The sequence below is a fragment of the Vigna umbellata genome, chromosome 7 (assembly GCF_029865625.1).
Source record: "Vigna umbellata cultivar VRB3 chromosome 7, Vumbellata_1.0, whole genome shotgun sequence".
Taxonomy (NCBI): domain Eukaryota; kingdom Viridiplantae; phylum Streptophyta; class Magnoliopsida; order Fabales; family Fabaceae; genus Vigna; species Vigna umbellata.
In genome coordinates, this window is record NC_142171.1 from 14,038,428 (window position 1) to 14,060,632 (window position 22,205).

General features: G+C 34.1%; 1 protein-coding gene across 2 annotated transcripts; it reads left to right on the plus strand.

Annotated features, from left to right (window-relative positions):
* The first annotated feature begins 388 nt into the window (after positions 1 to 388).
* On the plus strand, positions 389 to 16,790 carry LOC124842036 (uncharacterized). Of its 2 annotated transcripts, XR_015780955.1 has the most exons (12): positions 389 to 695; positions 3,421 to 3,609; positions 3,753 to 3,806; positions 4,351 to 4,461; positions 4,708 to 4,770; positions 4,867 to 5,121; positions 14,528 to 14,674; positions 14,818 to 14,845; positions 15,188 to 15,258; positions 15,651 to 15,710; positions 16,446 to 16,569; positions 16,656 to 16,790. XR_015780955.1 is itself a non-coding variant. In XM_088094906.1 (11 exons), exons 1-11 carry the CDS (start codon positions 483 to 485, stop codon positions 16,512 to 16,514), a joined length of 1,260 nt encoding a protein of 419 aa, XP_087951032.1. In that variant the 5' UTR covers positions 391 to 482; the 3' UTR covers positions 16,515 to 16,790. The 2 variants fall into 2 exon arrangements, 1 of the variants encoding a protein (XP_087951032.1); XM_088094906.1 differs by having other exon boundaries at positions 391 to 695; positions 16,446 to 16,790.
* Positions 16,791 to 22,205: the final 5,415 nt, after the last annotated feature.

Genomic DNA, 22,205 nt, shown 5'->3' on the forward strand with positions numbered 1-22,205 from the left:
TTTATCTTTTATATTTTTCAAAGTTTACTCTTTATATTTTTAAAAACATAGTAACTTTCTAAACCTATAAATTATTTTGGAGATTGATTTTATTCAAAACTTAATTATAAACTTAAAAATTATTATTATTTTTTCTTAATCTCTAATCCTCTTTTAATAAACACACACAAACATGGTTTTAAAACTAGTTCATACATTAAAACTAGATTCCTTCAAAATTCCAAAGTATAAAACAGAAATAATAATACATTAAAACAAGATTCCTTCAAAATTCCACATAATAAAACATAAATAATAACAGAAAACTTTAGCCTAAACAAGGCTTTAGAAATTGGCAGAAAAAAACCTAATCAGAAACGGGGGGCATAGAAGCACCCAAGTGGAAAAAACGTTCACAAGAGTTTTATAATACAATGCAGCAAAAGAACAGATAACAGAATCATTGTTCTATCTTCTCTGCGTGTGTGTTCGTCGTGAAGTAAATGGCCAGAGCAGCTTGCAACCATCTTCACTTGGTTCCCAGTTTAGTTCATCCATTGAAGTCGACCCTCTTCACAAATAACACTCTCTCCACCACACGCACTCGCTTCTATGACATTCAGCGAAGGTTCTCTTCGTCCAAGATAAGCATGAGCCTCAGGGCTGGTATCGTTGGCCTTCCCAACGTTGGCAAATCCACTCTCTTCAATGCCGTTGTAAGCCTCTCCCTCTATCTCTCTCTGGCTATTCCTTGAAATGAATTTTCCCACTCATACGTGTCCTGTGATCCTATTTGAGGCATTGTGGAACACTAAATGTGGATACTTTTTAAAGCCGGATTTTGAACCTTAGTTTGCCACACTGACTAGCCCCTTCTGCTGGACCAAATTGTAGTTGACAAATGAAGGGTTTTTATGCTGTTTGTTTTTTCATCCATGTATTTCTTTTTTGTGGGTTTCAATGTTCTTTGATCATTGGGAGTCTCTATCAACTAGTGATGAGACTATTTTACCGCGTATATAAATAGATTTAAAACTTGTTTTACAAGCTTTTAACATTGATGGGTCTTTATTTGAGTATGCTTTTAATAAGTTGAGTTTATGGGATTATTCCAATGTACTGCAGGACACATATTTTGGAAATTCGAACGTTTTTTAACCAAATTCTAAGGGGCTAGTTCCTTCCACTAGACTCAACTACAGTTGGAAAATGAAGGGTCTTTCTTGTCATTGTTTTTCATTCCCGCAGTTTGAGTATTTTGGCGGTTTAGGCATTGGTCATAGACACTTTGATGGGTATGTATTTTGGGTATGCAAGTTGAGTTGCTTCGGCGAACATCTTTGGGAATTTGAATGGCTCTATTTGAGTAGCAAGTTTTTGCTTTTGATGGATGGTTTTCTCTAATAATGTGAGCTGTCCTTGTTTGATGTGGTTTGTAGAGGGAAAGCTTGTTGTTGATTCGTGGTTTCTGAACCTTGTACATGTTCCCTGATTCAAATTTACTATCAATTTTAAGCTTATTTGTTTCTTGGGTTTGAATGAATGTGTTTAGGGAGAGAGTGATACCTTTGTATTTTCCAAATGCAATTATGTATCCGGCGTTTGTTAAATTTCTGTTCATATATTCTAGTTCTAGTTCCTATGTAATAGATTCTTCTTTGCCAGTGAAAACATTATTCTTTTAGTTGCTTAAGTCCCAAAATAAATTGAAGGTGAAGACAAGAAGGCAAAAGTTTTTGGTATAGTTAAAAAGAGAACATTATTCAAATAAAATATTGATGTTTTGGAAAATGGGATTTTGCCATATTGGTGAAGACAAGATGGCAAACATTAAATTTGGTTATCAGGGATCATTCAATGGTCAAGTTTTGATTTTATCATTTGTTAAAACATAGTTCGCAACTTACAAACTGATAGGAACCCAGAAATAGTTAGGCCCAAACCTAAAATATCTAAGGTGTATGTTAGACAAAGAAGGAATGGCAAAGTAGGGGATCAAAATGGTCAGAGAGAGAATGAGAAGAATCTTTCCATATAACAAACTGCTGAGCTGGCACAGTAGGAAATGAGTAATTATGTTGTTTGGGTATAAGGGGTGGAAAGAGAGTGGGGGGAAGAGGGGCTGGAATTGGCTAGGAATCGGGAGAGACTAGACACTCTCTAACTGTCTAGAAATACCTTTTTTCTTACTTTTACAAATCTGTATTCTCTTTCTGGGATATGCACTCTGTTTTTCTTTAATAATAAAGTGACTATTCAGCTATTGTGTGCTTCCTTATTTCTAGTATCTATCACAAACTTTTCTAAGAAACATATCTAGAATTGAGTTCAGTAAGTTTTCGATTGTTAGTTTTTGGTCGCAGGGGAGGGGGGAGGACATGAAGATTATTATTCTTAGTAATGAACAAATTAAGCATCTGGTATTGCATTACTGTTTTAACCATGAAAGAAGAAGAACTATTTTGTGTAAGAATGCAACAATGTTTGACTAAAGTTGATGAGAAGTGCTCAATGTGTAAGAATTCCAAGCTTTCCTTGATATTTTGAATTTTGTACTTTGCAACAACAAAAACAAAAGCCTTATCCCAATGAGGTTGGCTACAAGGATCAGAAATTGCCACTTGGCTTGATTCATGACTATAGATTCATACTTTCCATGGCAAAAATAGACTGCATATACTTGGTAAACATTTTGACATGAATTCTCTGCTCATTAATATTAAATAGTGAAGATGTGCTTAACTGTAGCTATTACGAAGGGAAATAGATGTGTATATTTGTTTAAACTTCTTTTTAATTGTCCACATATTTGTTGAGTACCAAAGTAATCTATAAATGTCAAAGAATCCTTTTAAACATGTACACAAAATGTACAGTTCACTATCAGTGTGCGAAGCTTTTTGTGGAATTGATTAGTAGATCCCTTAGAAATTTGAAAAGTCGACACTGAGGTTAAATCTAAGTGTGCTGTTTCATGAGTCTTAACATGCTTCAGAGTAGGCTTTTTGTGGTTGGGGACTTGTATTTCAAAATGATTTAATCATACCAAACAGTAGAATACATGTTATAAGATTTTGAAATTTACAGTTTTTGAAATGACGGCTTGGATTTTATTCCTGGTAAGTGGATAGTCAACCCTTGAATCAATTCTTAAGTTTTATCTATGAAATAGCAATGGACAAATAGAAACTTGTGAAGGGCTACTTTTCAAAAATGCAAATGTCACTATTATATTAGAATTAAGTTTGCATTAACTACTTTTGCCTCTTTTTGTAATCAACTAACTAGCAAAATATTGTAGGATTATTTTATCTAGTTTGTTTAATTTCTGTTCAATGTTTGTGCTGATTGTTTTATTGATGTTTTTGTGCATAGCCCTAATAGTTCCAAATTTATCATAATGTATCAGATATTAATTAAATAATGGTTTTGTATGTCTAGGTGGAAAATGGAAAGGCCCAAGCTGCTAATTTTCCATTTTGTACAATAGAGCCAAATGTAGGGATTGTTGCTGTTCCCGATTCTCGTCTCCCTGTACTCTCGGATCTCAGCAAATCTCAGCGTTCTGTTCCAGCATCAATAGAATTTGTGGATATTGCTGGGCTTGTCAAGGGTGCAAGTCAAGGCGAGGTTTTTTTAATTTCTCTTCTCTCTGATTCTTGTCTCAACAAGAACTTGTTTTTATCTTATTTTTAATAAATTCTTTTATGTTTGGCGGTAGTAAGTATGCATTTTCATTGCATTGATCTCTATTCTCTTTTCAACTATTGCAGGGGTTGGGTAACAAGTTTTTGTCGCATATTCGTGAGGTGGATTCTATACTTCAGGTGTGTATCTATCGTCATTTCTTTGTTATCATGATCTTAGATGATTACAGCTATCTAATCTTTTTGTTCTCTGCAGTTGTTCCCTTTTTTTGTTGCTAGAATAATTACATCTACATATCATCGTAGTGTGCTAGCTTTTATGAGTTGTATCTATAGTAGTACCTAGTTCTGTACTTATATGACTAGGGAAGTCTCTTAATCTTCCATGTACTTTTGTATTTGTGCTTTATTATAAATAGAGGATTGTGAGAGGGATCAACTAAGTCCTCTAGAAATATATTTTCTGTTTAATCTCAAGTTTTATGAACCAATTTAGTAGCGCTATGTACATAGTGTGAATCTTAACTTAGAGTTTGGCTCTAGAAATATATTTTCTGTTTAATCTCAAGTTTTATGAACCAATTTAGTAGCGCTATGTACATAGTGTGAATCTTAACTTAGAGTTTGGAATCGTTTGTATATGGTACGAAATACAGGGTAGTTTTCATTCCCTTTATTTATTTAAAATTTCTGTGGATCTGTTGGTTTTCGATAATCAAATTAGGTTGTACGATGTTTTGAAGACAATGACATTGTTCATGTGAATGGGAAGGTTGACCCCAAGTCTGATATCGATGTTATCAATTTGGAGCTCGTTTTCTCAGATTTGGACCAGGTCAGCTTACTAACTATCACTCCACACCATTTTATTGCTTATTTATCATTCTAAATATGTTGGTAGTACATTTAGCTTTTTATAATATTTGTCATGATCTATTACTTAGTTTGGATGATATTATATTATTTTTCTTCCTCGTGCTTTTGGGTTTTTGAACTCTACCTGTGCATGCAGAAACACTTGCTATGAAATTATAACAAACTTCACTGATAAGCTAAGATATTCCTTTTTTAAGCAATGCAGATTGAAAAAAGAATTGATAAGCTAAAGAAGGGCAAGGCAAAGGATTCACAATCTAAACTCAAGGTTATAGTCTTTAACTGCCTGCTACCACATGTCTTAAACTTGTGTTTATTTGTTGAAATAAATCCTTCAACTTGGTTTTGAAAATTTTGATTCTAGGAAGAGGCAGAAAAGTCTGCATTGGAAAAGGTTCAACAGGCGCTTATGGATGGAAAGCCTGCACGATCTGTGACCTTAACAGATTTTGAAAGGGATGCTGTAAAACATCTCTGCTTACTCACCATGAAACCTATTATATATGTGGCAAATGTTGCAGAAACCGATCTTGCAGATCCTGCAGACAATAATTTTGTCAAGGATGTTACAAATGTTGCATCTGAGTTGCAGTCCAGAATTGTAACAATTTCGGCACAGGTATTTTAGAAGGCTTTTGAAGTTCATTACACTGTTAGATCAATAGTGATGTTAGCCTCCTTTTTTAAATGTTTGTACAATTTATTTAAGCTTCTTGAACAAGTTTTCTTGCTTTGATAAAAGTGTCAGAAGTAATGGCAGGTCACACTTCCCCTCTTCAATGGTTTCTCCTTTCCCTTCTAGTTTCACATGGTATCTGTAGGGGGGGTGGCGCGTGGGAGGGTAGTGGCATCTACACCCACTGTATGTGGTGACCATTAAACTCATACTTGCCATTGTTAGGTAATGACAATAAAATACGTGATATGATATGCCTATAAATCATATTCTACTAAATTTGATTCTAATTAGATATTCCTATAATAATAAAGATCCTTAGTAAATAAGGGAACAACTCAAATATTAAAGAAGAATAAATGCTAAGAGATAATCTAATATACTTACAAATATTCTAAGTATTTTTTAGATATTTCTTAAAATTTTAACATTTACGATACAAAGTGATAGTGACCTGCCCAACTGTTCTGGCCTCCAAGTTCTTAATCATTTTTGTGGTTCTTTCCTCAAGGAGTCTTAGAAGGTTATGACTGGTTTGGATCCAAAAGATTGCCACCAGACGTGCTTCTACTTCTAGAGAGAAGACGTCAAACTCCAGTTGAAAGTTACAAGATTTGAGGACCCATGGTGGAAGCATGAGATTTTGATATGGGGTTTACAAGGCCTTAGCTTAGGTGCATATCTTTTATAATTAGGAATATCTAGATTATACATGTACTATTAGGAAAATTTTTATTTATTCTCGCATCATATCTTAATTATTAGAGGATACCATATCTCCTCTATTTACTGATTTAGTTTTGTCAATATAAATAAAGTTTCGTGCTGTCTAAAAATTGCACGGTTCAGCCCAGTGCCTCTTTATTTCTTGTAGTTTTGCATGGTCTCTAGGAGCTATATAAAAACCATGTTGGTTTGGTAGACCCATTATATCTGAAAGATTTTGTTTGGCGAACCTTGCTCCCAAGTTTGCATGCGTGGTTTCAATGTTGTTTTCGACGACCTTTGTTTTGTTTGGGGAGCACAGGGTAGGGATGACATTGAGCTGATTATCCAACAAGACATACATTGAGGCAAACCACAGATCCATGCACGTCATATTTCTCGTAGCCCACAACTCTTGTTGGCGCATGGCGGTGCACGCAGCAGTGGCTAAAGGCCAGCCAACCTACGCCTTGGTAGCCTCCTCTATGAAATCCTAAACCCTGTGGTGGTGGCTCATTCGGAGTTTGTTTGGCAGTTCAATTAATTTTCTATCTTGGATTATTTTATTTATTTTTTTCTAGATTTAGAAAATGTTTTCCATCACCTAATTAACATCTATAATAGACTCTCACATATTTTCTAACCATATTGTTGGTATTGAGACGATGGACGAGGCTAACTATTCAAATTGAGCTTCTGAAATTAGTTTATGGCTAAGTGGGTTGGGCACAAATCTCGTATTACTGCCCACTATTGAATTCTATGATTGATCTTTGATCTTCCCTATACACATTGTATCATAATCCTATCAATATAAATATGAAAATATCTAAGGGGAGTTTTCAAGCTCTCTCAATTTACTCTTAAGTATATTCTTTTTTATTTATCTCAGTTTGGTATTAGAGCAGGTCGATTATGTTTTGTTGGTCTCAATCTTCTTCGGAGCAGTTTTCAGCACATTCACCATCCGTCACCTCTGTTGCTGCCAGCCGCCACTGTTTCCCAGTTTTCTCTGGCGACCACTAGATTTGGAGCGTCTTTCTAAGCAACGACCAACCTTGGCAATTCCGGAAGCTGATTCTTCTACACGTGTTGCCACACACTCAATATCTGTTTGTCGCTGTTAGGCGCATGTCACCCATGCACCGCCTTCCTCTCGCCGGAACTTTGTCGCGCCACCGTCATAGGTCTCAGTCGAAACTCTTTGTCACGCCACCAATGTGGTCAAGAGTCATCCTAGTTCGAGGTCACGCTAGGATTCTCATCCACCTTAGCTGTTTTCTTCTTCTCCACCAGTGGAAAGGTTTGGAACTATTTTCTCTTTCTCTTTGCATGAAACAACCAATGTCTCTATTGCTGAAATTGTTAAACCAAAATTCTTTGATGAAGAATACCAAGAATATTGTGGTTGAAATCTAATAGCTTGGCACAATTATCCATAAATCACAACTTCTCAACAACTTGCATCTCATAATCCATGGAAGGTCAAAAGCCCATGGATAATTGACTCAGGTGCTTCTAACCATATTTTTGGTACTACCTCCTTGTTCTCACCCTTTCCTTTCCATAAAATCCTTATTTCATCACCCTAGGCAATGGCTCTAAAATCTCCTTCCAAGGTTGGTCAAGTTTCACTTTCTTATCTAAAATTAGTTCTTTTTTTCCCTTGTCCTTTCAATCTTATTTCTTTGAGTCAACTAACCAAGTCTTTTAACAGTTGAATAACCTTTGATGCCAAATCCTTTGTTATACAGGAATGTGGTATAGGACGACTGATTGGAGGAGGATATGAATATGGAGTTTTGTACTAATTTAGAACTAGTCTATGTGTGTCTTGTTTTGCTTCTCTATCTACTAAGCTTTTGCATGATCGTAAGGGACATCCACACGTGTCAAAATTAAAATGTGAGTCATGTAAATGGTCTTAATTATCATTGTACAATCATTGTATGACTGTATTCAAGGCCAAAATGAAGAAAAAGTGTCACTGTAGCAGGTAATAATAGCCAAATTTTTTAATAATTGTCAATGATTGTATGAACTTGACTACAATGATACTTTTTCTCTCATGACCAAAAGGACTACTATTCGTCGTTTCTTTGCCATGGTAGCTATTCGTCATTGGACACTTCATGTACTGGATATTAAAAATGCTTTTCTCCATGGGGATCTAGAAGAGGAAGTCTGCATGGAGCAACCTACTGGATTTGTTGCTCGAGGGGAGTTTAGCTTGATTTATAAGTTGCGCTGCACTTTCTATGGTCTCAAGCAATCTCCACGTGCTTGGTTTGGAAAATTTAGTTCAATTATTCAAAATTTTGCCCTGAAACATATTGAAGCGAATCAGTCAGCTTTTTATTGTCATACCTCTCCTGGGAAATGTGTTTACTTAATAGTATATGTTAATCGTAATATAATCATTATAGGGAATGATGCTACTAGAATATCTCAACTGAAGGAATACTTTTGTAAACATTTTCAAACTAAGGATCTTAGGAGCCTCAAATACTTCTTAGGTATTGATGTAGCCTAGTCAAAAGACGGTGTTGTAATCTCTCAAAGGAAGTATGCCCTACACATCTTGAAAGAGACAAACATGCTTGACTGTAGAAGTCCTATGGACCTAAATCAAAAATTAATGACAGAACAAGATGGATCTTTCTCTGATCTAGAAAGATATAGAAGACTGGTTGGAAAGCTTATTTATCTTACTATCACTAGACCTGATTTATCCTTTGCAGTTGGTGTAGTTAGTCAGTTTATACAAGCTCCTTGTATTGGCCATTGGAATGTTGTCATGCGTATCCTAAGATACTTGAAAAAGGATCTAGGACAAGGTTTGTTATATTAAGATAAAAGAAATACCCAAATATCTGGGTATTATGATGTTGACTGGGTAGGATCCCTTACGGGTAGGTGTTATACTACGGTATATTGTGTTTTCTTCTGGAGGAAATATTATGTCTTGGAAAAGTAAGAAACAAAATGTTGTCACTCAATCAACAACTAAAGTTGAATATAGGGCAATGATGTCTCTTGTGAACTTATATGGGTGAAATAATTCCTTCAAAAACTTAACTTTTATGAGATTCAACAAATGAAGATGTATTGTGACAACCAAGCTGCCCTTCACATTGCTTCCAATCGAGTGTTCCATGAAATAACTAAACACATTGAGATTGAGTGCACTTCGTACGGGAAAAGTTGCTTTCCTAGGAAATTTGTACTGAGTTTGTTGGATCCAATATTCAACTTGCAGATGTATTAACAAAATCATTAACAAAATCATAAAAGGGACCTCTAATTGATTTTATTTGTTCCAAGCTTGGTACATACAATTTGTATACTTCAACTTGAGGGAGAATGTTAGAATAAGCATTAAATGTAGTTAAGAAGTAATTGTATTGGAAAAATACTAGTACCTATTACCATACCTATCTTTTTACCTAAGTATCTACGATTGATCTCTGATTTTTCCCTTTACACATTGTATCAGAATCCTATGAATATAAATATGAGAACATATGAGGGAGTTTTCAAGCTCTCAATTTACTCTTAAATATAGTCTGTTTTATTTGTCTCAACTAGAAGAACATAAACAATGGATAAAGATTGAAGCTCAATTGTGTCATGTTATCAAATCTACTATATCCACATCTCAGTCAAACCTATTTTTCTGTGCCCATGAGACATGTGCATCAGGTTGGAGCGAGGCTTGTGCCCTTTATACAAATGAAACACACCACTTATATGATGTATGCCAATATCTCTTGACACTTCTTTCCATGACTATTTGAAGGTCCTATCTCTGCTTATCTCTAGCGTATTCTTGTTTCCAAAATGCAAGCGTTGTCCGTGCATTACACATAAGATTGATAAGTGTTGGAAGCTGCATGTGAAACCCTCTCATTTACTTCATAATGCTTAGGCATCTATTGTCGAGTCAGCTATTGCTCCAAAATACCAGCTGATCAGCCTCGTATAACACTTTGACAACATATGAAGCCTCGGACCAATTTGTTAGGTACCTATGTTTGGAACCTAACAAGAACACACTTAGAAGATAGAAAGAACAATGAAAGAATGAGTTTCTGTATTGAAATTGAGAACGATGTACACTGATAGCGCTAATGGAGGCCTAATCCCCCTCTTAGCCCTAACGAAGGCTTAATCCCCCTCTTCTGGCCAAAGTCCAGATTTACAAAATAATACTCAATGATGCCCCTGACAACATAACCGGGTGTTGTTTATACAATTTCTCCACCTTCTATCCTAAACCTATTACCCATTATATCCTCTTATCCTATATCCTAACAGAGACTTTCCAATGTACTACTAAACTTCCTTGATAGCATACATTGGTAATTCTTCTGCTTGTCTATCTGATTCTCCTTTCCTTGGTCCTTGGGTCATTGACTGTGGTGTAATTCACCATATATTTGATAATCATTCTCTTTTCTCTTTCTTTACTTTCTAATACTACTACTATTGATAATTTGCCTTCTACCACTTTGCCAATGGTTCAAAAACAAAAGCTTGTGGCATTGACACTATGTAGCCCCTCCCATTTCTTATTGTTGACTCTATCTTTTATGCCTTTTCCTGTCCATTTAATCTACTTTCTGTAATCTGATTGATCCAATACAATGACACTATCTCCACCTTTACTAAAAATAATATTACTTTGTATGATCAAATATCACGAAGGATGATTGACGTCAGATGTGAGTCCCATGGCCTGTACTATATCTTTCTATCATTGTCAGTATTTGCATATGTGATCTCTTCAATGATGATTGATGCACATGTAGGATGTCCTGGGTTGACAAATTTGCAAAAGATGGTGTCATGTTTAAATCATTTTTCTAGTTTGGATTGTGAGTTGATTTAATTAGGAAGACATATTTGTCATTATTTTTCTAATAGTCTCAATAAATGAGCTTCATCACCTTTTCTAGTTAACTCTAATATTACTGGTCCTTCTCGTTTTGCGACTTCTACTTCTAAATATTTTGTTACCTTATTAACGAGTATTCTATATGTACTTGGATTTGGTTAATCAAAAATTGACCATAACTGATACGATATAAGGTAACAGATGTTGTTAGGGGTTGGAAGGTATACGAGAGAAGAAGAAAGTATATGAGAGAAGAAGGGCACCGAACGGTGGAAGGCGGGGAGAGGTCGAGCCGAGCGGTGGAAGGCGGTGAGGGAGAAGAAGAAGGGCACCGAACGGTGGAAGGCAGGGAGAGGTCAAGCCAAATGGTGGAAGGCGATGAGGGAGAAGAAGAAGGGCACCGAACGGGGGAAGGCGGGGAGAGGTCAAGCCGAACGATGGAAGGCAGTGAGGAATCAAGAAGTGAACCCACTGGCTACTGCCCTCCAATTCAGATCTGGAGGCTTGGGTGGTGGCAATTCCTCCAATAATTTCCCTTCTTCTTGGATTCTATTAGCTTCCAGCATTCTGGTCACCTTTTTTCCAGAATCGCAGGCCTTGAGAGAATGGTCTTCGATGTCTTCCGTTGCTTTAAGCCGCTCTCTCCCCTCTGTCAGTGTATTAAAAACTACAAGTCCCCTTTTCTATTCGCTGGCCCACCTCCTCACAAAATCCATTCTTCTCTCCCGGGCATTGATTCTTCCATCCACTCTTCCCTCCGAAGCCTTCATTCCTTCTTCCATCACGCTTCTCTCCCACTGATTCATCCCTCCTAGACCGATTGGTTCCTGTCGTCCTCTTCCGTTCGGGTCCGGCAGTCCTCTCCCGTGCGGATCCGACATTCCTCTCATGTTCGCTTCCCGACATCCTCTCCCGTTCGGTTCTAGCAGTCCTCGACCGTTCGGTTCCTGCACTCATCTCGGGTTCATAGCCTGTAGTCCTAGCCCGTTCGATTCCGGTCGTCCTGTCACGTTCAGCTCGGGCAGTCCTCTCTCGTTTGGTTCTGGCAGTCCTCTACCGTTCGGTTCCTGTAGTCCTCTCCGGTTCACATCCTATAGTGCTAGCCCGTTCGGTTCCGGCCATCCTCTTACGTTCGGCTCGGGCAGTCCTCTCCCGTTAGGTTCTGCCCGTCCTTTCAAATTCGGATCCAGTAGTCCTTGACCGTTCGGTTCCGACAGTTCCCTCATGTTCGGTTCCGGTTGTCCTCTCACGTTCGGATCCAACAGTCCTCCGTCGTTCAGTTCCTGCAGTCCTCTCAGGTTCGCCTCCTGTAGTCTTAGCCCGTTCGGTTCTAGCAATTCTCTCACGTTCGATGCTGGGACGTATTCTTCCGCGATTCCCGACTGCTTACTGGCCGCCACCCTTTCAAAGATGGTACCCCCGTTTTGTTCTCCAAATCGCACCACCACTGCCCCCTTCAGACCTTCCCAAGAACGATTCTTGGCTTTCTCCTTCCAGGCTCTGAACCAGTAGCCAGCGCTCCCCTCCATACCGATGTCAGCTAGGCGCACCTTACCCTCCTCTGCCACACCTTGCAACTCGAAGAACTTCTCTGCCTTAGAGACCCACCCCAACGGATCAAACCCTTCGAAAGTGGGTAGTTCTACCCTTTTTCCCCAATTAGGTTGGGCGTCTCTTCGGTCTTCCTCCTTCGAGCATTCCCTTCTCCTTCTTTGATTCTCGTTAACAGAATGTTGATCTTCATCTACAGATCCTGGACTACCTTCTAATCCCTTTTTCCTGGTTCCACACCCTTCCTCCAAGAACTCACAAGAATTCTCTAGTTTCCTGCCGCATTTCTTGTATATTTCTTCTCCATTCTGCTAGCTCCCTTTTCTGTTCGTTGATCCTCCTTTCCCAAGAATTGTCTCTTCCTTCCATGCTTCCCCCCTTTCTTGATCACTTGATCCGTTCTTGACCCCTTCTTGATCTGGCACCCCTCTCCTAAGGATATCCGATAGCTTCTTGATCCGGCAGCCCTCTCCTAAGGATAATTGCAAGTTCTCCCGGTTATACGGCAGCGCTCTGGATGATCTGACCGCCTCTCGAAACGGCAGGTCGGACCAATTTGTTAGGTACCTGGGTTGGAAACCTAACTATGAACACTAACAGTAGGTAGAAACAGTAAAGAAAGAACGGGTTCTTGTTAGAACTGGACTTTAAGCCTTCAACCCCACAAACCCGTTTGCACCCACTTATAAACTATGAATTGGCCTTGTCTCTTGTCGATGTGGGACTTCCAACACACCCCCCTCATGCTGAGGTATATACATCTCGAGCGTGGGATTAGACATTTTTAATGGGTGGTCCGATAGCGGCCCGATAGCGGGTGGATCAATATGCCCAGCAAACAACAAATATCGCTAGGATAGGCTCTAACCATGGCTCTGATACCATGTTAGACGTGGACTTTAAGCCTAACTCAACCCCCCACAAAATCGGCTTGTAGGGTGAGGTTTGCTGTTAGGAGTTGGATAGTTTATGAGAGAAGAAAGAAAAGAGAGTAGGCAGTTAGGAAAAGGCGGGAAGTATGGGTATAAAAGAAATAACGCATTATATTGTGGGGGCCAGAGAAAATGATATAATTTGTATAGACCGGTTTCAGGACCTGGTGAGAGGGGTTAGGCCCTCGTCTTACATGTGTTCTCTTTATTCGTTACAGTGAATAATATACCCATTATTTGATTCTTTCTGTTGTGTGAGAGTGCGTATGTTAGGACATGGAGGGTTTATGAAAGGAGAAAGATAGTAGAGAAATAAAGATGAGTACTTAACTGTTGAGCAGTTAAGGGGGCGGGAAAAGGTCTATAAAAGGACCTCTTTTGTAGTTACGGGTAGACAGTTTTTACCTTTGAGTTTGTAGACCGGTTCGGACCTGGTGAAGGAGGTTAAGCTCTTGGTTTTCCCAGTTGTATTCTTGATTCTTTGATGTGAATACAGTTCAATTCATTACCATTTCTTGTTGTGAGTTTTACTGGAGTGTGCGAGTGAGGTAGAAAGTTAGGATTCTTACCCTGATTCCTAACAGATCAGTGAGTGAGGTAGATGGTTAGGAAATTATTCTCGGATTCCTAACATTTGCACTCACTTATAAACTATGAATTGGCCTTATCTCTAGTCGATGTGGGACTTCCAACAGTTCTATTATTAACAACGATAGAAATCTCTTTACAAAGAATGGTTGGGAGCATAACCTCCCTCTTCTAGTAAAAGTCTAGAGTTTACAAAAGAATACTCAATGCCCTCTATAGAGTTACAAGAGCTCTATTTATAGCAGCTCTGACCCGCTCCCTATTTACAACTGATACCCTCACACCCTTAACCGCTCAGTCCATAACCCAATCTATCCTAACATCCTATATCCTAACAGAAATGGTTAAGAAAAGTGATATGCCAACCATTAGATGTAGCCAGAACAAAGGATTAAATATGTATTTGGTCCTTAGAAAAGCAGAAAATTTCAATTTTGGTCGCTGATGATTCATTTCTTCATTTGATTCTTATACCATGTAATGTTCACAACTGCACCTTGTCATTAATGAAGCTTTACGAAGTCATAAAGCGTTCACAGGAAGTTGTGTGATATGAACTTTTTCTAAAACTGTTACTTGTCTGTATATCATAATATCTGAATATTAAGAGAATAATTTTTGATATTTTTGTTCAAGTCACCACAGAAAATAAGGATGGGGATGTTTGTCCTTGCAGGTTGAGGCAGAGCTTACTGAGCTACCTATTGAAGAACGACAAGAATATTTGCAATCTCTTGGTGTTAGTGAAAGTGGTCTTGGAAACTTAATCAGGGCAACTTATGACCTTTTGGGTCTGAGAACTTATTTTACTTCTGGTGAAAAGGTTAGGGAAAACTGGAAATGTTTTAGAGAGAATACATTTTAAAATATCTTGTTAAACATGTATGTCGTGGCAAGGTAATTTACTATAATAATTATTAATTATTTCATGTTCAAAACTGATTTTGTTTTCTACTGAGTACACAGGAGACAAAAGCGTGGACAATACTTGCAGGTTGGATTTTTCCCTGGATGAGACTTTTACATTGCACAATACTATAACATTGACTATATTTGACTATAAACAGGCTTTTAAATATAGTTTGCTTTTGCTCTTTAACTGCTGATAAATGAATACGTTCACCTTTCTTTTAAAAGATTGATTGCCCATTTTTTCTATGGAATAACTAACCTGATCGATTAACCAAGTTGAATTAATAATATTTGTTTAAAAGATTGATTGTCCATTTTTCTTTGGAATAGGTAACTGACCGGTTAACCAATTGAAATAATAATATTATAAGAATTGTACTTAGGTTGGATCACTCCACTAATATTAAGGCTCTTGTTGTACTAGGAATGACTGCACCTCAAGCTGCTGGAGTTATTCACTCTGACTTTGAGAAAGGTTTCATTCGAGCAGAGACAGTAAGCATCTATAACTTTGAACTCCTATCTGTAATATATATTAGCATATGACTTTGCATAGAAGATATTGTAAAAATTAAATGCAGAAAGAAACAGGTGATGATTGCTATTCTATTTTCCGGATAATGTGGGGGCCATATATCTGAGAAACTTTGATGCAATAATTGATGGTTTTTTCTCCAAAGTTTATGTTAATATGTGAAAAATATGTCATAACACTCCAGTATAGACAAAAAAGAAAGCTAGTTCTGACTCAATTTGGGCAACTGAATCAAGTGAGACCCTAAAATATTATATATTTTTATTAGTTATACTATTGTGTTTATTTCAAACAGGCTGAAGTTTGCTTAATGTATTCATTGATCTTGATCAAAGACGTTGTTTTAAATTAGGTGTCTTATGATGATTTTGTTGCTGCTGGTTCACTTGCTGCAGCACGAGAGAAAGGAGTTGTAAGTGGCTTATATCATTTTACTCCCAATAAACCATGTTTTATTTCATGTTCATGTATATTATTTTAGCATATGTAAACCAAGAAGCACCTCTGTAGAGTAGTGTCAACAAGTCCAACATTTTTTGGACATGGCACTCCATCCACACATGTCTGACACTCCAACCATGTCACAACTAAAAATTTATTTATTTTTCAATTGAGAAACATCTTGGACAGTTCCTGGTCGTGGTTTGAGTATGGACAAAAAGAGTGAACGGACACCTATTCTTAGTTAAACATTTTCTAGACACTACTATCATGAAAGAGTAAAAAGAAATTAAAAAAAAAAAAAACAACTGATGTTATAAATATTACAAGACTCAACAATTTTTTGTAAAGTTTGTATCCTTAAGGCTTAACTAGTTATTTCAACTATTAAGAGATATGTTTCTGATAATTCTATTGTGAGGGCCATTATTATATGGAAACAGTAAAACATGGCAGATTTATTTTATACATCGTGAATACATCTTTATACATATGATGTTAGAACTACTGTTCTAAGATTTATTTTATACATTATAAATACATTGTGAATACATCTAAGTTTACTTGTGAATAGTGGAATGATATTAGGCTAAGGAAGGGAGCAGAGCATGTATTCTTATATAATCTGTATAAGCTGAAACGAGATGTTGTCTATTGCCTCTCATGTAATTCATGAAATTAGTTCCCTCTATTATGTTGTTTGCAGTTGAGATCTGAAGGAAAAGACTATGTTGTACAAGAAGGAGATGTCATGTTGTTTCGGTTCAATGTTTAGCAGAATTTACTACTGTACCAGACAGTGGAGAAGTTGAGATGTATTTTTGACCAAGGTCAGAATTTTTATTTTCAGCCAATCAGTGATCATAGATAAGCATTGTTTGTTTATAGTGTCAATTGATAAATGCTCCCCTTCTAGGAGAAAGTGAGGAAATTGAGATACAATTTATGACTACAGGTCAGAAAATTTTGGCAAAATTGATGGCTAGAAGTCAATATTTTTGGCAGCCAATTTCTTGTTAAAATTTTAAGAGATATTGTTTTGTTGTACTGATTTTTTTTTTTTTAATTTTTTCATAGCATACAATAATGTTCTTGAATATTTATAATATAATAATAAGGGTTAAAAGTCTCTCACCCTTTACATGCATTTTTTTTTAATCATAGCATTCGGCTTCATTAAGTAAAGCACAAATTATACTAGAGTTGGCATTAGTGACTTATGCAGATTTCACAGGTTTAAGAAAGTTACTAAAATTTGTCAGAAAAAAAGTGCTGGACTATGATAAAGAAAAATGACTGCTGGGTGTAAGATAAATGATACAGGAATACAGAAACACTGGCAAATTTTTCTGACAAGGCTCAAGTAGGATATTGGTAATACTGACTGAATAACCATTTTCATTACATAAAAATTACTGTATCCAATTTAGTTCCTGAAGAAAAATAGGTCAACAAATCGTCCATCAAGATTACGAATTGTGGAACATTTTAATCCTTCATCCATTTCAATTAATAATACTTTCAAGGACCAACTTAAGCCGCCACTTACTTTTAGAGTCTAATGCTAAATTTGTTTGATTTTAGATTTAAAGTTTAGGACTGAGGGTTTATAACGGATTTATCATTTTAAAATTTAGGATTTAAAGTTTATAACGGATTTACCTAGTTTCTAAGATTTTTTTTTCCTTTAGGAATCAAATTGGGTCAAGTAACTAATTTTTAGGGTTCATTGATTATTTTTTTTTTCATGCACTCCATAATTTCCAACTTTACCTCCATAATTTTCAAAATAATTATTGTGTTTTTTTAAAAGTGACTTTCGGATTACTTGTTCTGAAATTAAGAATAAGTTTTTCAAGATTTCTGAAAGATGATTTTTAGAACAAAATTTCTGGAATAGAATTTTTAAAATTAGATTTTTGGACCATATTAAATGTATTTAAGCATAAGCGTTTTGGAACATAATTTCTGGAAAAAGTTTTCTAAAACATACATAATATTCTGCATAATAAGGTTTTTGGAAGGAGCTTTTTGAAACGAGCTTATCAGAATATGCTTTTTGAAATAAATATATATATAATGTATTCCCGAACGATCTTTTCATAGAATGAACTCTTTTCTTCTTCCTCTATAGTGGAGAACAGAGGTGTGACATAGATGACACATTCTTTTTCTCTTGCAATTAGTAATAATGGGGGTGCAGAAAGAAAAAGTTCTGTTCGTTTTGGTTAGCATTACCAAATGTGTTTCAATTTATTCTGAATAAAAAATCCCAGGTATCATGAATGCTTGAAGAAAACCCTAGAATAATCAAAATTAAAGATCATCAAAGTTTAAACATTGATAAGTATATTCTTGTGAGGTAAGGAAACAATTATATTTGAGCTTGATCATCATAAGTGATTGTTACCAATGATTGGACAACACCCATCCACCAGCTAATCTTGCTTAGGCATGTAATATATAATTTAAAATCTATTTCAGCTTAGCTTCTAAGTCATAGGTATTTTTTAATTAAGCAAAGAAGGAAAAAAAATGAAGGTATATGAAGCATAATATGGCACTCAACCATGTAACATAATATGGCACTAACACTCTCAATTGAAAGAAGTTTCCTTTATTCTTAAAATCTTTGTTTGGTAAAGAATAAATGAGATGGAAAAGAAGATATAAATGATTTTTTCTTTCAGGAAAATGTAAAAAGAGCAAAACAAATAGTTAAAAAGCTTTTAAGGTTTATTTATTATTATTTACTTTTTTTATCTTTTCGTTTCTCATTTTATTTTGCTTTTTACTTTTCTTAAACTAAAAACTCATGAATAGTTCTGAAATTTAGTGAACAAAAAAAATAAAATAAAAGATTAAATTATAACGGAATTATGTACTTTAATCCTTTAAGTTTAAAGAGTCTTATCTTAAATATAAGTTACATAATTGTGATGTTTATAGTTTTATCCTTTAAGTAAAAAGAGTCTTATCTTAAATCTAAGTTACATAATTGTGATGTTTATACTTTTGTCCTTAGGTAAAAAGAGTCTTATCTTAAATCTAAGTTACATATTTTATTTCAGCAATAAATATTTGATTCAATAATCAATCTTATATTTAAGATTAGGAATTAATTATTTTACAATTTTAAGTTACTTATATATATACACCCGTAAAATCTTTTTTTAATATTAATTTTATGTTCATAATTTAAGTTTTGTACTTTGTCTCCAAAATAAAATGCTCAAATTTTAGTATTATTGTTCAAATAATATGTTATAATTTTATCATTATTTTTCATTATGGATAAAATACAATTTCATATGAATGTTTGTTCTTTATTATTGTACAAACTATATATAATTTTATCATTATTGTTGTTTGTATGAAGGAGTTTGTCACATTATTTGATTGATGTATTCTATATATAGAGTAAAATGTGATAAAATATTAAATCCTTACAGTAACTCAATCTTGATTTTCTGAATATAAATAATAAATAAAACATAATTTTATCACATTTATTAAAGACTGAAATTTTTTCTAAAAACTATTTTAAATAAAAAAGATATTAACAAAATTTTCTCAACATTATTCATTGTCTTGATATTTATTTGTTTAAATTTCAAATTTGATTTTGCGGTTGATTTTCTTATTTTTTTTACTTGTTATTCTTGTCTTGTTCTTTTTCCTATGAAATCATATCTTTATTCATGACTTTTTTTATCAATGTATTTTTTTTTCTATCAATATTTTTTTTTATCAATTGCATAATTTATGGAAGTAACATTAGACTTTTGATGAGTGTTAGGATGTGATTATTTATCTATTTTCTCCTCTTAAACATCAAGCTTCTTCCATAGATATTCATCTTCTTTTAATACTGATCTTTTTTTTTATATATTTTTTTCATTTGTAACCAACTCCTCTTTTATCAAAATCCAAAGCGAAGCTTTTATCTTCATGTGAACTTTGAATATTTATAGGTTTACATCTTTAATCACAAAATGTTTGTTTTCAAAAAAACACTTTATAACCTTTCTCTTAAAAGTTGAAGCAATACTTAAAATTTTTTGATTAATCTCATGAATCTATAAGACATAAAAAATTAATTTGACACCTGAATGAATTGTAATTACAACTATTTTTATATCTTTCACAACAAGTTGTTTTCCATTCTCAATTCTTACTTAAGAAATGTCAAATTCATTGAAAACTTTGAAAAATTCTCGATCACGAGTTATGTGGTTTGTACAATCATTACCTATTAGGTCAACCTTTTATAGATTTGTTGGTTGTAACACATGATGTTGCAAGAAGTAGTTCATCTTTTGATTCGTCCTGTACAAAATGACATCTTCTTGGGGATGTTGAGATTTAAATATCTTTTCTACATGTCTCAATTGACTACATTTGTGATACTTTGCATTTGGTCCCTACCAACACTTGATGTGTTAGTGATTATTTTTCTTACAATAGGGATAAGATGAAAAATTTTGTGTGTTGTTGGTTTGATTGCATTTTCTCCTTTTTCAATTCTTGACTTTGAAAGCACTATGTAAGAAGTAAAGTGTCTGCATGATTTTCTCTCATTAATCTTCATTGCTCTTGTGCTTGCGAGACATGTATCACTTTTCTTAGAGTAATTATAAGTAGATCTTTTATGTTTTTTCAACAAAACAATATATACTTTGTATTTCTCTAACACTTACTAGAATTTTCTCAATGAATCTAGAATTTGCAAACTCCTTACTCAGTAATTTTGTCTTGTTACCAATACCCAACAATTTGTTTGAGTATTACTTAATTGTTTTAGACTTTTTCATTCTTTGCAACTCAAAAAATCACTTATAAAATTTAGCATTTTCATGCCTTGAATATTCTTTCGTATTCTTCTTTTAAATAATCTCAAATTTCTTTGGTGACTATTATCTTGGTGAGGATCATTTGTAAATCATGACTTTCTCTTCTTTGTATTTTTTTCCTCTTTTGCATTTTGATTTTGGTCATGGTGGTATTTTCAGGAAAAATAATGTTTTCTTATCTTCCATATATCATAACTTTCACCATCAAATAACATAATAGTGACTTATGAAAAATTTCATTCTCATTCCATTTTATAGGTCTAGTAAGAACAATCATTCTTAATACCATTGTTGGATTTTCAAGATTTTTGAAAATATCATAAATATAATAAATTATAAATATATGTTATAAGGAAGAACTTGTCATTCTATTTCATTGATGTACTCTGTATCTAAAGCAACATGTGATAGAATATAAAATATTTTCAATATCTCTCCATTTTGATTTCCTAAATTTAAATAATAAATAAATGTATATTTATCTTTAAATAAATATATTATTTTAAAAAAAAATTCTAAAAACTAATTAAACAAATATCGTCAATCGTCAACATATATCAGAAAGTTGAAGTGATGATAAAATAAAAAGACAAATCCAATCCAACTTGGTATGACACCTTTGTGTAAAGATAAACAAACTTGTGACACTAATAATCTATTACCAGTATCATTGTATGCCATCAAAGAGAAAGCCATGCGTACGTAAAATCAAAGGTATTTCTGTGTGTCTTCATGCTTAAACATCAGATTATGTTTCCATGTTTTATGTCAACATTAATAAGGATAATTATCTATCATTATAACAACTTTACATGAACAATTACGGCTTTTTTCTTTATAAGATTAAGAAAAGCGGTGACATAATTTAGGTATCTGGTATTAATGGTGGCTAAAAGTGTCTTTTTATTTTCTATAGTTATTGAGAAGAGGGGTGGAAGTAGGCAAAGTTTAGAAGGTTTGCATCTAACTTTCCTTAAAAAAAATCTAAATGTCGTAACTTTTTTAATGTATGACCTAGCCTATATGATGTTTGATAATTTGTTTTATTATATATTCAAAAGATTACTTAACTTATGATATTATCAGAATAAAAAAAGTTCATGTTAATATATGTGTATATATATATATATATATATATATATATATATTCAATAAATTATTTTATTATATGTTTAAACATATATAAATTAGTCTTTCAATAATTTAATAGTTTCGAGCTTTCATTTAAGTGAATATGTTTAATAATTAAAGAAAGATAAGTAAACATATAATTCAAATTTACCCTATAATTTAAAATATATATAATTTTGACAATGATATTAAAATAATACAATTTAATATATATATATATATATATATATATATATATATATATATTCAATAAATTATTTTATTAAATAAAGAAATTATTTGTTATTTATTAAAAAGTAAAATTATCGCTTTAAAATATAACACCAAAAAAGTTATTAAATAATATATCCCTTTATATATAACGATACAAATATTTCTAAATCAAATAAACGATGAAAGTGATATAATAAATAATCAATTTAAAGCAGTTCAAACCTACTATTAACTCCTTGTTTAAAAAACAATTTCAGTTTTTTTTTTGA